The 15,874-nt window shown below is 40.8% G+C and overlaps 1 protein-coding gene across 1 annotated transcript in view; it reads right to left on the reverse strand.

Annotated features, from left to right (window-relative positions):
- Positions 1–15,874, reverse strand: part of LOC115773445 (leucine-rich repeat-containing G-protein coupled receptor 5) — a 42,805-nt gene that overhangs the window by 7,480 nt on the left and 19,451 nt on the right. Inside the window, exons 5-12 of the mRNA XM_030720186.1 lie at positions 14,291–14,506; positions 12,252–12,323; positions 5,597–5,665; positions 4,495–4,566; positions 3,865–3,936; positions 2,264–2,332; positions 513–584; positions 202–267 (exon numbers count right to left, since the gene is read on the reverse strand). Of these exons, the coding sequence (XP_030576046.1) occupies positions 202–267; positions 513–584; positions 2,264–2,332; positions 3,865–3,936; positions 4,495–4,566; positions 5,597–5,665; positions 12,252–12,323; positions 14,291–14,506 (708 nt within the window). The remainder of the gene's footprint in view (positions 1–201; positions 268–512; positions 585–2,263; positions 2,333–3,864; positions 3,937–4,494; positions 4,567–5,596; positions 5,666–12,251; positions 12,324–14,290; positions 14,507–15,874) is intronic.

Consider the following 15,874-nt stretch of genomic DNA (forward strand, 5'->3'; position numbering starts at 1 on the left):
AGAAATGGACTGCGAGGGTGCTAATTATTCCCATAATGCACAGCTGTCTGTACTTTATTGATTGTTATGGTAACTTCAGATTTAATCACTGTGACTTAAAGGCTTTACAGACCAAAAAATAAGCTATATCCGATCCAAAAAAAGGCAATAAAACATGAATAAGAACAGATTAATTAAATATAAAATGAACATGAAACTCACATTTTTCGGATGCTCTCGCAGCCAGAGAAGCTGGGAAGAGTCTGGATCTGATTATAGGAGAGATCTCTGCAGAGAGAGCGAGTTGAAGCTGTCAGCACTGCAATTTCCTACGCACACTGAACACATCACAGCAGCTTCGAGCATGCAAGGCAGGATGTTAAAAAAAAAAAAAAAGCAAATGAAGCATCAACAGATATGATACAATGGACAGAAACGAATGGTGCCCAGATGAAGCGCGGGACTTCACGGACCACCTTCGGCTTGACCTCAGTGCTCAGAATGATGCAGAGATGCAGTTTGTTTGGACTCACAGCAGCTGCAGGTTTGGAAGTTGCTCACAAACTGAACTGGGCAATGAGGTGATTCGAGCTCCGGTGATAGTCCTGCAGAGAGACAAAAGAGAGCACGTCCTTTGTTATATTTTCAGTTTCATAATGCTGCGGATGTTTTTAAAGAGCTGCAGTACAGGCAGAATGTGGTTTGGCACTGCGACACTGAAATAAGCAAGACTTTGCCTTAAGAAGATGTTGGGTGTCTGAGTGGTGACACACGTTTCCTCAAGATCTGTAGATATTGTTCAGCATTAATGCCGCCTTCAGGGATGAACAACATACTCCAGCCAGGGGCAGTGATGCTCCCCTAGGACCATCACAGATGATGGTGTAGTCTCGCCTAAATTAGCAGGGTTTTCATTGGGATGGATGCAGCATCCACGATTTCCAGAAAGAATCTGACTGGTGAGACCAGAGGACAGTTTTCCACAACACCTCAGTCCATCCCAAAGTGGAGGTTCTGGATCCTGTCTCTGTCTGGTCTGGTAGAGTTTGACCTTCACGCGTGGACGCGGTGATGAGCTCTGACTCTGATGACGGTTTTAAGAAGTGTCCGTGAGCCCGTGCAGTGATTTCCACTGATGCAGAGCAGCCCGAGGGCCTGAATGTTGGTCTGCAGCGATTTCTCTGGACTCTCTAAATTTTTTGCTGATATTATGAACTGTAAATGATGAAATCTACATGTTTACATTCAGAAAAGTGAACCCCTCCCCCGGTTGACTTATGAAAGCCTCCCTGGGACGCTGTTTTTATTCTCCATCATGCCACTTATTTACCTAACGAGTTCTCAGATATGCTTCCATTTGTTTTTTTCTTAGCATTGTGCAACATTTTCAGTCTTTTGATGCACCGATCCAAATAAAAAAACAATCAAATTTCTCGGTTTCAACATTAAATACTTTGAACCTTTTTCAATTTACTGTAATCTTTATTCTTTGGAAACAGGGTCGTTTGTGTGGCTTGTGTGTGCGTTACATTGTGTATTCTTTGTTAAATAACATTTGGAAACACTGTGATGTGACCAGGGGCATCCGCAGTGTGTTACGACTTTACAGCCATGTGTTTGATGTGCTTTGAAGTTGCATTAAGGTGGAATGACTCCCTCATACACATGGCTGGAATGGAGCCAATACAGTAATGAGTAATACGGTGAGCGGTCCAAGCTCATTATATGAAAAATAAATCATCAATATGGAAAAGTCTGATTAAAGAAAAGTAGTTACGTGCAAAATTTGGATTCACTGGATGAAACAGGATGTTGGGGGAGGGGGGGGGGTACCATTGGGAAGGGTCAAGTGGAAGAATGTGGGACGGTTTGTTTGGTTGGACTTTTTATTTCCACCTACTGGTTCAGTGTGAGGTTACTGTTAAACACACACTGCCTTCAGAAATGAGCTTAAATGGAAAAATACAAGAAAATAAACACAGCCAAGGTGTTTATTATGACACGGAAAAGTGGGTCACAACAAGGAGAAAGAAGGGTTTTAATTTCACGCCGAGCTGTAGAAAAATAAAGTTACAGTCTGTCAGATAGAATAATAACTGCAGCGTATTAATAACAGCAGTTTGATTTTGGGGGGGTTCAGCTCTCAGAAACACACTGATGGCGGCTACAACAGCAAACACACTCGGATATGAAACATTCCTGTGTGTGTGTGTGTGTGTGTGTGTGTGTGTGTGTGTGTGTGTGTGTGTGTGTGTGTGTGTGTGTGTGTGTGTGTGTGTCTTACAGGCTCTCCAGGCTCTTGGTTCCCGTCAGATCTGGGAAGTTGGTGAGATCTGCAGCACCGTTCAGAGATCTGAGAGTTGGACACAGAAAGAGTTCAAGCTGAGAGACGCAGAAAACGATTTACTGTGTTTCATTATTTGTGTAATTAACATCTGCACTGAACAAAAGGGCAACAGGGAGGTTGATTTTGGACGTCATATCTGCTCCATGATTACTTCTGTCAAAGCTGTCAAAGATCAGGTCTGTGATGGAGCGGATCGGCGAGGTACAAAGACAGAAACTTCAGTTCGTGGATGTTTCCTCTTCTTTCAGCTGCTCCCTTCAGGGGATCATCTGCCTCCATCTCACCCTATCCCAGCATCCTCCTCTGTCACGCCAACCCTCTGCATGACCTCCTTCACTACATCCATGAATCTTCCCTGAAGTTCCATCTTCATCATCCTTTGCTAAAGATGGAGAACCACTGAACCTCTCTTCAGTAGCAGAAGCAAAGAGGGACATCTCTTCAACTCCACAGTGTGCTGAGTTCACTTCTTTATAACATCCCCTGCTGGATGACTGAGACATCCAGCTGTAAGTGATGCATGATTGTGACTGTACTTATTGAGCATCCAAGGATCTATTTAGGAGGCCACAGTGAAAACACAGAGGTGCCTGTGACAGACCAGAGGACATCATGATTGGTCTAACAAGAGGTGGATAACACTGTAATAGCAGCTGCCATGCTTTAGCTTTGAAAACTCTGAAACTGGTCTTGGAGCTAGAAGGGAGCTCATTTCCAGCTTTGCTTTGTGACATTTTACTAATTAAATCTTCCTAAAAATGCTATTTGGTTTCATGAAAGAACTTAAGGACTTGTGCTGCTGCATTCAAGGTCCAGCAATATAATGTTGAACATGTTGAAAGAAATGTATTTCACCCGAGTGTGTCACATGCTTCGTGTATTAACTGGAAACCCAGCGCTGCAATTATGAAATACTGAGAAAATACAAATCTCAGGCATTACTCGAGCCCATTTAAAACTTCTCATGTTTAATATGAACATCCATCATTGTAACAGAACATATAAAGTGCTTAATAAATTTATTAGACCACCACCCAGTGTAAGGTTGATGCCACAGCTGTGCTAATTACCAAAATCACTTTATGTTTCTGTAATGGTTAATCCGCCAGTGTGCACAAGCTCTTTAACTGAAATGATATTTTTAATGATGAAATATAATTATTTTTGTTATGCATGAACCTTCAGTTTGCTGTTTTACAAAAAAGCAGTGAAACATAGTAAAGCACATCATTATTTTTTTGATTAAGATGCCAAATTACAGTTATTTACTTTAATTCCTGAACAGATAAATTAGTTTTAATGGCTGAATGATATCCTTCGTTAATTGCTCAGAGAAGTCTAGTGTGCTGCCTTAAACTTGGGTATAAAAACATGAACTCACTTTCTTTTTGCTTAATAAATAATATAACTTTTAGTTTCACACAAGTTTTTGACAGATTTTCTTATGTGGGATGTGGTAAATCTATAAAAGTGTTGTAATGACTTCACTCATCACAGTAACTTGTGTTGTTTGTGTGTTGAACGTGAGCGGTTCTCACAGCATGCGGAGCTCTGGTAGGTTCTGGAAGGCCGAGCGTCCCACGGACTGAATCGGATTGTCGTAGAAAAATCTGGAAAAATATCCACAAACACAAGTTTATCATCTCGTGTTGCAATGAGAAGCTAACAAGCATTAAACAGAGGTTACTAAAATAACTCCGGCTACAGAATAGACTGTACATAAAGATGGAGGCAGCCACCATGCTACTGTAGCTTTTTGATACCAGAGGCCACATGCGACAGTGGATCACAGTGAGTGCCCCACCCTTAAGCATAATAAAGTATCCTTTATTATCTTTTTTTTTTTTTAATTATCACTAATGCCAACCTTAAACAACATGTTTTATTCAGTAAGACATGAAACTAGAAACTGATACCATAAACTCATCAGGAAAGTGTTTGATAAGGTCACAGATCAGGTAAGAAGTAGGATCATTTTCCCTGAATGCCACTGTCTCAAGGACACAATAAATATAGCAATTTAAGATTAAGTCACGAGATTATTGACATATTGATTTTATCCTCATGAATTTCTTTGAGCACTGTAACAGGAAGTGAAAAATCTGATACTGTGACAGACCCAATGGGATCAGTCAGAATGCATTATTTAGGATTTGTTTGGCACCTACATGGTATTCAGGAAAGGATTCCCAGTGAAGGCGTGCTCCGGGATAGACTGGATGTTGTTGCTATGAAAGCCGCTAAACAGGAAGATAAAATAAGTTAGTTTCCTCCATGCCTTATTAAAACTTCCTTACTTCATTCCTTCATGACTGCTGGTAAACGTCCTCTGTCCTTTACTCAAAAGTTTCCTTCTTCCTTCTCCTTGTTTTCCTGATAGCCTTATTGATTTATCTAAGGCTGCGGGAATGAAAGTACTAGTTTACTGTCCCAGAACACGTGAGACTTTGTTTCTTTTTTTTTTAAATGGTGAAGAGCAGTAAAATAGTACGAGGAAGTGAAAACTATCCTGAAGTATGATCTAGTATCTTTGGGTATTCCCACAGATACTAGATAATAATGAGATAATGATTTCGTAGACATGGCAGAAGCTGTTTTCTGTCAGCTGTGCTGCTCAGTTTCAGTCAAACATCAGGTGAACAACATACTCAGGAGAAGCCTGCAGAAACGGGCCAGTTCTCAGCCACTGAACACTCAGGATTTTAACTCCTCGAAAGACAAAGACTGCCCGTAGAATTCCTCGTCACAACCCATGTAACCAAAGCAACTCCGGAAAATCGAGTATCATCGGCCTCCATGCCAATATATGCAACGAGCATGCTGATTGGCTATTTCTGCCTTCATGTAAACACTGCAACCAATCGGATAACCCAACCCAAACTGGCATCTGGGGGATTGTCAGGACTTCTCGACGGTCATCACTCCGCTGCACATTAAACATGTTCACCGATACAGGAAACAGGCCGTAGACGACGTTTTGCTGTGTTTCATGCCTGACTGGAACTGCTGATAGATTTTCATTGAAATAAGGAATTTTTTTTCTGAATATCGCAATATTTTGGCGGGAAAATCTAATACTTTCATTCCCACGGTCTAACTTTTAGGAAAAAACTTACTGATTTAGCCCTTTTTTGCTTGCTATCAAATATAAAACACAAGTTTCTTTCCACCTCTTACTTAGTATGCTAATGTTTGCTTAACTGGAGAACCTGAGCTAGTCATGTCTGCTGTGGATAAAATGTCCTTTTCCATCAATCAGCTGAAACTCACAGCTCCTTGAGGTGGCCGAGTGAGCGGATGGCTGCAGGAAACTCCACCAGACTGTTGTAGTTCAAATCCCTGAGGAAGAAAAAGAGAGATTTCCTTATGTAGCCTCTTCTGCAGCGCCCCCCTGGTGTGGTCTATTTAACTAGACGTGCTTCTGTAGTTAAGTTCTGGATTAACAATAAACTCTCCAGCTTTATTACAACTGTTTGCATCAAAATCATCATAAAAATCTAATTTTGCAATGACAAACACAGTTTTAACAACTGTAACTGAATATTGTGTAATTGGTGACTTTTCACACCAATAAAGAAGAAAGCAGATTTTTTTTGTCCTTATATATGACAATAAAATGTTTATTAATTAGCATTATTAGATCAATAGTTGAATTGGTCACCAGTAGCGAGGACCACCAGTTTTACTGGGAATGGTACATTCACTGACTTGGGGAACTTTGGTGAAATTTGCAATGGCAAATTCTAGAGCAGGAGTCCAAACTCTGCACTGGGAACTGTAAACTCTGGATTTGGAACATAAATTATGTACTAGCAATGGGAAAACCCAGATTTAGAGTATGACTTCTGTACTGGTAATGATAAACTTTAGAATGGGAATACAGACTCTATACTGGGAATGGTAAACACCGGGAATAAGTAGCTTTTGACCAGGAATGTCAGGACCAGGAATAAAGTTATCTAGATAGTGTCAACTGGAAATATCATCTCTAGCTTGGTAATTGCTTTACATTTGGAAAGCCAGCTCTATACTGGGAATTATAGTTAAACGTTAGTTCTGTTACAGAAAGGCCAGTTTTAAGAAGCTGTGGGAATTCCAGCTTTAGAGTAGGAAAGTGTTTCATGTAAATGTTTGTGTTTCAAGTTTGATGTTTAGCTTAATCTTTTTTCTCCCGACTTTTGAGTTTATTAAAGAAACATTTAACTGTGCCTCCCTCTTTCTTGCTTTTCTTTCATCACCAGCAGAGACTAGAGCATTCTTCAAATCCACACATGGCTTCAATTAGGCCCTCTCATCCATCTCTGGGATGCAGGTGGCTATTATACACACACAAATCCACTGTGTGTGGAATGAAGCTGCCACATTGTGAAAAATACCATTAAATTGAAATTGCTTCCGTCTGGTTCTGAGTGTGTGAGTACATGTGTGTGTCCGGGGGATGATCGGGAACAACAATAACTGGTATGCTTTCTGCTTTCCAAGGCTATTATTGATGGAGTTTGGAAGTTTGTGATTGGATGATACAATCAATTCAGGACTGGTGGATTTGTTGGTGGGTTCATATCAGGTCTTCTTATTCCTGTCTCTTACTTTAGTTTTGATCATTGTGTAAAGAATGGACAGAAAAAAAAAATGTTATATTAGCATAATTTTTTTCCCCCAGAATAATTGTGTCTTCCATGTCCCATATTTTCATTAAATATATTCTTTTCATGTTGATTTTAATGGTAAATGTAAGTAGTTTATTTTACTACTTTGTACTTTGATTTATATATTTGTGATGTGTGTTTTACAGCGCTAGCCTTGCTAATGTTACCTACACTTAGCAAACTAATCTAGTTAACCTCTGACCTGGAAATATTTGGTCACATTTCGAATGTCAGCTCTAGATTTCTTAAAAAGTAACATTAGGAGCACAAACAATTACTTTGAAATATTAATTTTGGATATGAAGGCTCTAAACTGGGACCATAGGCGATGCTAATAACCCTCTGAGGGATTACGAGTCATCTAAGGTTAACTTTAACCTAACGTATGTTAACTAAACCTATTCAGCCAAAACAGACTTCATAGTTTTTGATGTGTGTCAGTTAGTATGACTATTTTCTTTGTTTCCTGATTGCCAAGAATGGGAATGTTGGACGTATACTGAAGATATGCGGAGAGGGGAGCAGCTTGGACTTTTGGCTCTAATTTAGGAATATTTCATCAAATGAAAGTCGGCTCAAGATTTTTGATGCCTGTGAGATAACTGGGACAGGCTCCAGCCCTCGGGGATCCTTAACTGTATAAGTGGTTAAAAAAAAATAGATGGATGGATAAATTGTTATTAAATTTATATTTCCATATATTTATGGATTGAAAACCTTTGGACTCAGAATACCAGCTTTACTGGGAATGAGCTTTTGATAGTATATTTTTTAGATTGTCTACACTGGAAAGATTGCCTCTTGGATAAACACCTTTGGTAACTGCAAAGGTGTTTATCCAAGAGGTTTATCCGAGACTCCAAGAGTCTAAAGTTTACCACATGGAGCGGTAAACTTTAGACTGAGAGACAATGAATTAGAAGAGTTCAAAGTTAGGATGACCCATAGATCTATAACAGACAGAATGGGAAATACAGCAGCCTGAAAGAAACCGAACAATCCCTTAAGACTCGGTTTTCTTTGACACATTATCTTCACTGCGATTTAGTAACTACTGAAAATAATTAAGAACATATTACAGCTCATCGTCTTGAGTGGCAGGTGTCAGTCAGCTGTGGTGGTTTTTTTGGGGTGCGTGGGGGGCTCGTGTTACCCACACACAGTCTCGGGGGGTTCCTGTGGAGAAGTTTTGAAAGCAGGATTTTGGTTTTCTGCTCACCACCATTTCCGTCACTTACTGGAACCAGAAAATCCTAATTTGGCCAAAAGGGACGGGGTCTACGTGAAACACGCAGCCAAACCCGACAGTGACGTTAGTAAAAGTATGTTCTTCTGAGAGCCTTTAGGTCTGATCCGATCTCGGTTGTATTCATTTATTTTGTTCCTGCTCTCATATCCGTTTTCCTGGTCCCTCTCTGTCTGTGTTTGCAGTTTCAGATGAACTCGAGTCTCTGCTCTGGTTTATTATTGCTCATCACACAGGTACACAGCCTCCCAGCGCACATACACACACACAAACACATGCTGCCCGTGAGCGTGTGTGTGCATGAATAGTAATTATGATTAGCATACAGCCCGGGCCACACACAGAGCCAGCTAAGCGCACACAGAAGTATTTCCAAATGAAGGCCGCGTATGTTTGTGTGTTTAAACCTGCTTCTCTGGTTGACTGACAAAACAGAAACATTTCTATCCACACACACATTCCTCAGATTATACGCACACACACAACATAAACACACACACACAGGTTAATCTGCTCTGTCTGCGTTTAATATTTCCATTAAAAAAACCCAATCACATGCTAACTGGTGAAGGCAGAAACGACTGGTTTGTCCCCACAAAGTGAAACACGTGTGCCGTACATGATGAGCTTGGATTGAGAACAGATAAATTAGGACTGATGAGCATTTCTCAGAAAATTCTTCAATTGCTACATTTGTTTCTGTTCAAGGGTGCACCACTTTAAGATCTTTTTAATGCCATCTGCATGTGGAGCTCGTGATGCTGCAGAATGCACTTTAAAGTAACCATCTGTAAGCTGCACTGCATATTGAGAACACACCTACAAGTGCTACAAGTAGATTTTAAGCTCACTGCAGCAAACATTAAGTTAGTTCAATAAAATAAACTTTAAATCTAAAATAAAGTTTCCCGTCTTCCTCACTATTTGTTAATTTCCTCTTTTATTTTGAAGGTCAGCAGCTTTCTGTGTTTTCACTTCCTTCCTTTGTTCTTTTCCCACCCTGCTTATCGTCTTCATTGAGTTCATCTGTGCCTTTCTCTCTCAGTCTCAGTCCTCCCATGATCCTGAAGTGGATAAAAATCCCCGATTCTTTATTATCAAATTGAAAAAAAAAATCATTAAAAAAAACATATGCACTGAATGCATATTTACAGTATATAATCAAAAATCTCTAGTTGCGATGGCCGTTGCTGCCTTCATATGTTGGAACACTGCAAGTTGTTTCGATGTCAGTTCAGATGTTGGGATTCTCACGTCCTCTTCATGTAAACGCTTTCACTGTGGTTACATGTGTAGTAGCATTCCAACATTTCCCAGTTCTCCTCTCGTGTCCATTTATGCCGTATCCTTCTAGTAGCCCATTTATCATTAGTATGACCTGGTTCCTCAACACCTGACGTGGACCTTGTTAATCCGGATGATATGCGAGCCGGTATGGCTTCAGTCATGAATCTTGGTTAGCATGGTGGGTCTAGCCATCCAGCTGCCTACAGTTCCCATACCGGGAGTTGAACCCTGGCAGCCTGGATGAAAACCAGGAATCCTAACCGCTATATACACTGCGCAAAAAAATAAAGGGAACACTCAAATAACACATCCTAGATCTGAATGAAAGAAATACTCTCATTGAATACTTTGTTCTGTACAAAGTTGAATGTGCTGACAACAAAATCACACAAAAATCATCATGGAAATCAAATTTATTAACTAATGGAGGCCTGGATTTGGAGTCACACACAAACTTAAAGTGGAAAAACACACTACAGGCTGATCCAACTTTGATGTAATGTCCTTAAAACAAGTCAAAATAAGGCTCAGTATTGTGTGTGGCCTCCACGTGCCTGTATAACCTCCCTACAACGCCTGGGCACGCTCCTGATGAGGTGGCGGATGGTCTCCTGAGGGATCTCCTCTCAGACCTGGACTAAAGCATCTGCCAACTCCTGGACAGTCTGTGGTGGATGGAGCGAGACATGATGTCCCAGATGTGCTCAATCGGATTCAGGTCTGGGGAACGGGCGGGCCAGTCCATAGCTTCAATGCCTTCATCTTGCAGGAACTGCTGACACACTCCAGCCACGTGAGGTCTAGCATTGTCCTGCATTAGGAGGAACCCAGGGCCAACCGCACCAGCATATGGTCTCACAAGGGGTCTGAGGATCTCATCTCAGTACCTAATGGCAGTCATGCTACCTCTGGCGAGCACATGGAGGGCTGTGCGACCCTCCAAAGAAATGCCACCCCACACCATTACTGACCCACTGCCAAACCGGTCATGCTGAAGGATGTTGCAGGCAGCAGATCGCTCTCCACGGCGTCTCCAGACTCTGTCACGTCTGTCACATGTGTTCAGTGTGAACCTGCTTTCATCTGTGAAGAGCACAGGGTGCCAGTGGCGAATTTGTCAATCCTGGTGTTCTCTGGCAAATGCCAAGTGTCCTGCACGGTGTTGGGCTGTGAGCACAACCCCCATCTGTGGACGTCGGGCCCTCATACCATCCTCATGGAGTCGGTTTCTCACCGTTTGTGCAGACACATGCACATTTGTGACCTGCTGGAGGTCATTTTGCAGGGCTCTGGCAGTGCTCCTCCTGTTCCTCCTTGCACAAAGGCGGAGGAAGCGGTCCTGCTGCTGGGTTGTTGCCCTCCTACGGCCTCCTCCACGTCTCCTGGTGTACTGGCCTGTCTCCTGGTAGCACCTCCAGCCTCTGGACACTACGCTGACAGACACAGCAAACCTTTATGCCACAGCTCGCATTGATGTGCCATCCTGGATGAGCTGCACTACCTGAGCCACTTGTGTGGGTTGTAGAGTCCGTCTCATGCTACCACGAGTGTGAAAGCACCACCAACATTCAAAAGTGACCAAAACATCAGCCAGAAAGCACAGGTACTGAGAAGTGGTCTGTGGTCCCCACCTGCAGAACCACTCCTTTACTGAGTGTCTTGCTAACTGCCAATAATTTCCACCTGTTGTCTATTCCAGTTGCACAACAGCATGTGAAATTGATTGTTAATCAGTGTTGCTTCCTAAGTGGACAGTTTGATTTCACAGAAGTTTGATTTACTTGGAGTTATATTGTGTTGTTTAAGTGTTCCCTTTGTTTTTTTGAGCAGTGTATATATATATATATATATATATATACACACACACACACACACACACACACACACACACACACACACACACACACACACACACACACACACACACACACACACACACACAAGCGTATGTAGAGTGCTACATTGTGTAAAATATAAAACAGATGTAATAAAAAATAGTGTAATGTTTTCAGATAAAATAGGTGAATGTATCAGGTTTATCAAATGTTGTCTTCTTCTGTTTGTTGCCTGTAATTTCATCCTCTTTTCTCTAATTGAACCTTTTGCTTCTAAAGTCACTATTTAGATCTATTTACACTTGAACCTCCAAATCTTTATTTAATGTGTATTTAATGCAGGGGTCTCAAACACATCGCCTTCCAGATGGTCCAGTCCGGCCCACTGAGTGCAGGGAGGGAGGGCACACCACGAAGATGTGGGTTGCAGGTTATTGAGAAAAGATCATCGAGCTGTTTATTCACTCCCAGTCGTCAGTTTTACAGTCTTACCATAATTTCTTTACTACATCAAAATAAAATATGTAATCTAAGGAGCAGTGCTAACATGGCTCTTTGAGATTACATTATTAATTTTCTCCATTTTTAAATTTCTTCACCTCCTTCATGAAAAGATCCATGTAAATCAGACAGACTGTATTATTTCCATGTTGATGGAGCGTTGCTGACAGTTCCTCTTTGTTTCCAGTCTTTGTGCTAAGCTAGGCTAAAGATGAAGTTCTCTAAAAAAAAGATTCCCTGAAATTAGTGCAGGTTCTTTAATCCTAAATCCCATAAAGGATCCTCTACGAATGTAAAAATCAAGGCTCTCTCTCATCTCCTAACCCTTCACCCTGACCCCAACTCAACCCTGACTGCTCCAACTCGTCCTCACACGCACACACACCAACACACACACAGAAACTCACAGCGTCTCCAAACTGTGGAGACCGTGGAAGCAGTTCGGTCCCATGGAAACGATCCTATTGTTGTTGAGATGCCTGTGGAGAGAGAGAGAGAGACTGATGGACTAATGAAGCAGACAAAAAGAGTGTGTGTGTGTGTGTGTGTGTGTGTGTGTGCACACGTGTGTGTGTGTGCACGTGTGTGCATGTGGGTGTGTGTTTTAAAAGGGGCCGGCAAGTCTCTCAAGAAGGTTTTTCTTCTTCTGGTAATTTCATGCAAATTAGCTTCAAGTTGATTGGACAAAAGGAATGACAGCAGACTTCAATGCTGCCGCGCTGAATGCCGTCACACACAAACAGAGCCTGCATGCTATTAAGAGCTAATACAGACAGACAGGGACAGTTGCTGCCACGGTTAAACTTAATGCTCCTGACACACACACACACACACACACACACACACACACACACACACACTGCCCAGAAAAATGGAAGAGTTTCTGTAAACCTGCAGATGAAGAATTCATGTGATCTGAATGGATTTGACTTAAATCCTGATGCTTTAAAGTCAGTTTAAATTCAGCTTTTTGTAACATGTTTAATGTAAATTACTTTAAAGACGACCATATTTCTGATGCCACTGATGAAATTAATTTTTATTTTTAATTAAATTGATTTATTAGACTAAAATTTTAAAATATGTAAAATATATATTTGAAAAGCTAAAAAAAAAAAATGAATTGTTGTAAGATGCCATTTTGGCAAATGGAAGTCTCCTTTTGGTCTCCTCACAGACTCATTACCTGATCCAACCACAGCCTGCTCAAATCTGACTGATAAATAGGAGTCTGACTACAAGCAGGCAATAAATGGAAACCAGAAAGAAAAGGTCTTGTCCTTTTGCTATGGATTCTTCATATTTTATACAAATATCAGTGATCAGTTTCTGACATTACAGAACTAGCTACTGAATCCATGCTAGCTTTAAAAAATGCCTAAATCACAGGCCACTAACTGAATAATATAGCCTACTAACGGACTATCTTCATCTACCAGATATAAATATAAACCAAACAGATCAAGTGACAAAACCAAGTTAACCAGCTTCTTTCACTGGTAACCAAGTGACTAACACCCTCAAAGACTGCCTTGCAGCCTTTACTACCAACTACAAGGGAAGGCAACATTTGTAACAAACACTTTGAATTTCTTGGAAATGTCCCTGAAATTTACAGCAAAACAGAAGAAATAATGTGAAAATAAAGAAACCCAAAAAGAAAACCTTACCTTTCTAATGCTACACTCACATCATCAAAAACAGGGATTGGAGGCCGCGGCACGGCCAAAATGATCGTGACTGATCTTGTTGCCTTTAAAGACAGGGACCAGGTCTGAGAGCACTTAGAGTTTTCACTTCGGTGTGTCAGGACTGCAGTAAAACAGCAATAAGATGGAGTCAGTCTGCCAACAGTCTGCTATCTCTTTGTGATTGAATGGGGTCAAATTGGCAATTAAATGCAATCTGTTTATGATAATATAGCAATTAACTGTGATAAATTCATAAAAAATCATAAATCTGTTGCTGTCTACATACACAGAAAAACATCATAGATCTGAAACTGTGAAATTCCTCCAGATAGAGTAAAGTAGTCTCTGCAGGATGGCAGCTCAGGCCCTTTGCTTTAGACAGGAACATAAGCAGAAAACAACCAGTTGGCAACCAGCCGGGTTGAGTCCCCTGTTACAAAGAGACAAGTTGTAGGTGAGTCGTGCTCATTAGCACAGGCTGACTCGAGGCAGACTGCAACTGTTTGGAGACATGTTGCCTCCCACCAGGTAACCTGTGCAGTTAGCTTGCGATTGAAAATGGTTCCTCAGAGGTTGAGGGTGTTGTAACCTCTGGAGGATCAGTTGGTCACCACAACTACTTGAACGCAAAAAAGTTCAAGCAGTCACCGGGCAACCACTCATTTTTCCTAGTAGGAAGGCGGCTGCCGTCCTATTTGAACTCCAGCGTGACGAAGTTATTCTACTTTATTCAGAGTGTTTGAGTGTTTGCTTACAGCACCACCAGGCGGCCCAGCTTGCTGAAGGCATGGTCAGGGATGTGGCTGATGTGGTTGAGGGCAAGCGTCATGGCCTGCAGGGCAGACAGCTCGCCCAGGGCCTCCACCGGGACCTCCCTCAGAGAGTTATCATCCAGCCAGAGGTGACGGAGAGAACGCAGGCCGGAGAAACAGCCAGTGGGAACACTGGAGATATGATTGGCATCCAGACGGCTATGGAGAAACACACACGGATTTTAACTGTACATGTAAGCAAACAGATGGTGTAGCTTTTGTAAGCTTTTTACAACATTTGTATTTGGAAATAGTGACTTGTGCACAGAAAGGGAAGGCTTGCTCCAGATATCAGCTAGTGATATCTGAACTGTAGGAGCACGAAAATAAAAACAACTTTCTAAATCTAGGAATGTTACAAAATTATCTTGTGTATGCAGTTACTAAGGAATAGGTGAAAAAAAAAGTAAATTAGGACTGATTATAGTCAGTATTTATGGGATCTTAGTGAAAAGATTTAGGAGATACTGTAAATAATTATTAATAAGTTCACAAATATCTCTGAAATTATCTCCATATATAAATACAGTAGTTGCTAGAAATTTAAACCAAATTTCCAAAATATCTCAATTAACTTTATTATTACTGTATTATTTGTGGTGTGGTATGTAATTGAGAAACCAATTCCCTACTTTTGTCAGGCTTTTAGTCCCTTCAAAACCAGCTATAATTAAGATAACTGATCGTGGTCATTGTGTAGTTTTTATTGGCTCAGCTTTTAATAACCTTCATCAATTTTTGCAGATCTTTGATAATATTGGAGGTATCAGGGATACTTCCTTATTGGTTTAGATGGTACTTATCAGTCAGAACGTACTCGTTAATTAAGGATGATTAATTCCAAATAATTTGAATTATGTGATTGTTAATGCCAAATTAAATTAAAGCAGTAAAACACAATGATAATAATTATAAACTATTACAGAAGGATATTAGCAGCTGGATATTGGAGATAATAAATTAGGGTATCATCAGCATAGTGATGATATTGAATAAAAGTAGAAGCATGTTAACAGAAAGTAACAAGGTACCGAGGATAGAGCCTTGGGGAACATCACAGGCCGGCCACAGAACCAGTATCAACATTTACTCTTTCCTCAGTAAATTTTAGCCATTTGGAATAAGCAGTCGATTTTTTTCTAATTACAAACTGAAGTTCAGAAGGAAAACAACAGAAACTGACAGAAAACATCTCATTTTTGAGATGTCAAAGAAAAGCTCTATATTTGCAGACTCAAAATACAAAACAGGAAGCTTCACTTCACTTTGAAGGACTTTAAGAGGAACATTGGAGATCAAGTGTTTAACCAGCAGCAAAGGAATGATTGGTAGGCTGCTCAAGCACCACTCCACCAGCTGCTGGGCTCTCAGGCCAAACAAAGGTATTTTAATGGCCACACTGGCCACAATTACTCTGTGGGATTGTGTGAAGTTTGTGAGTCAATCAAATGCACTGCACTCAAAAAGCAGAAAAATCTAAATTAAAAAGCCTTAATAAACCAGTGATTGTCTATTTATTGCATAGTG

This window comes from Archocentrus centrarchus, chromosome 23 (assembly GCF_007364275.1).
Source record: "Archocentrus centrarchus isolate MPI-CPG fArcCen1 chromosome 23, fArcCen1, whole genome shotgun sequence".
Classification (NCBI taxonomy): domain Eukaryota; kingdom Metazoa; phylum Chordata; class Actinopteri; order Cichliformes; family Cichlidae; genus Archocentrus; species Archocentrus centrarchus.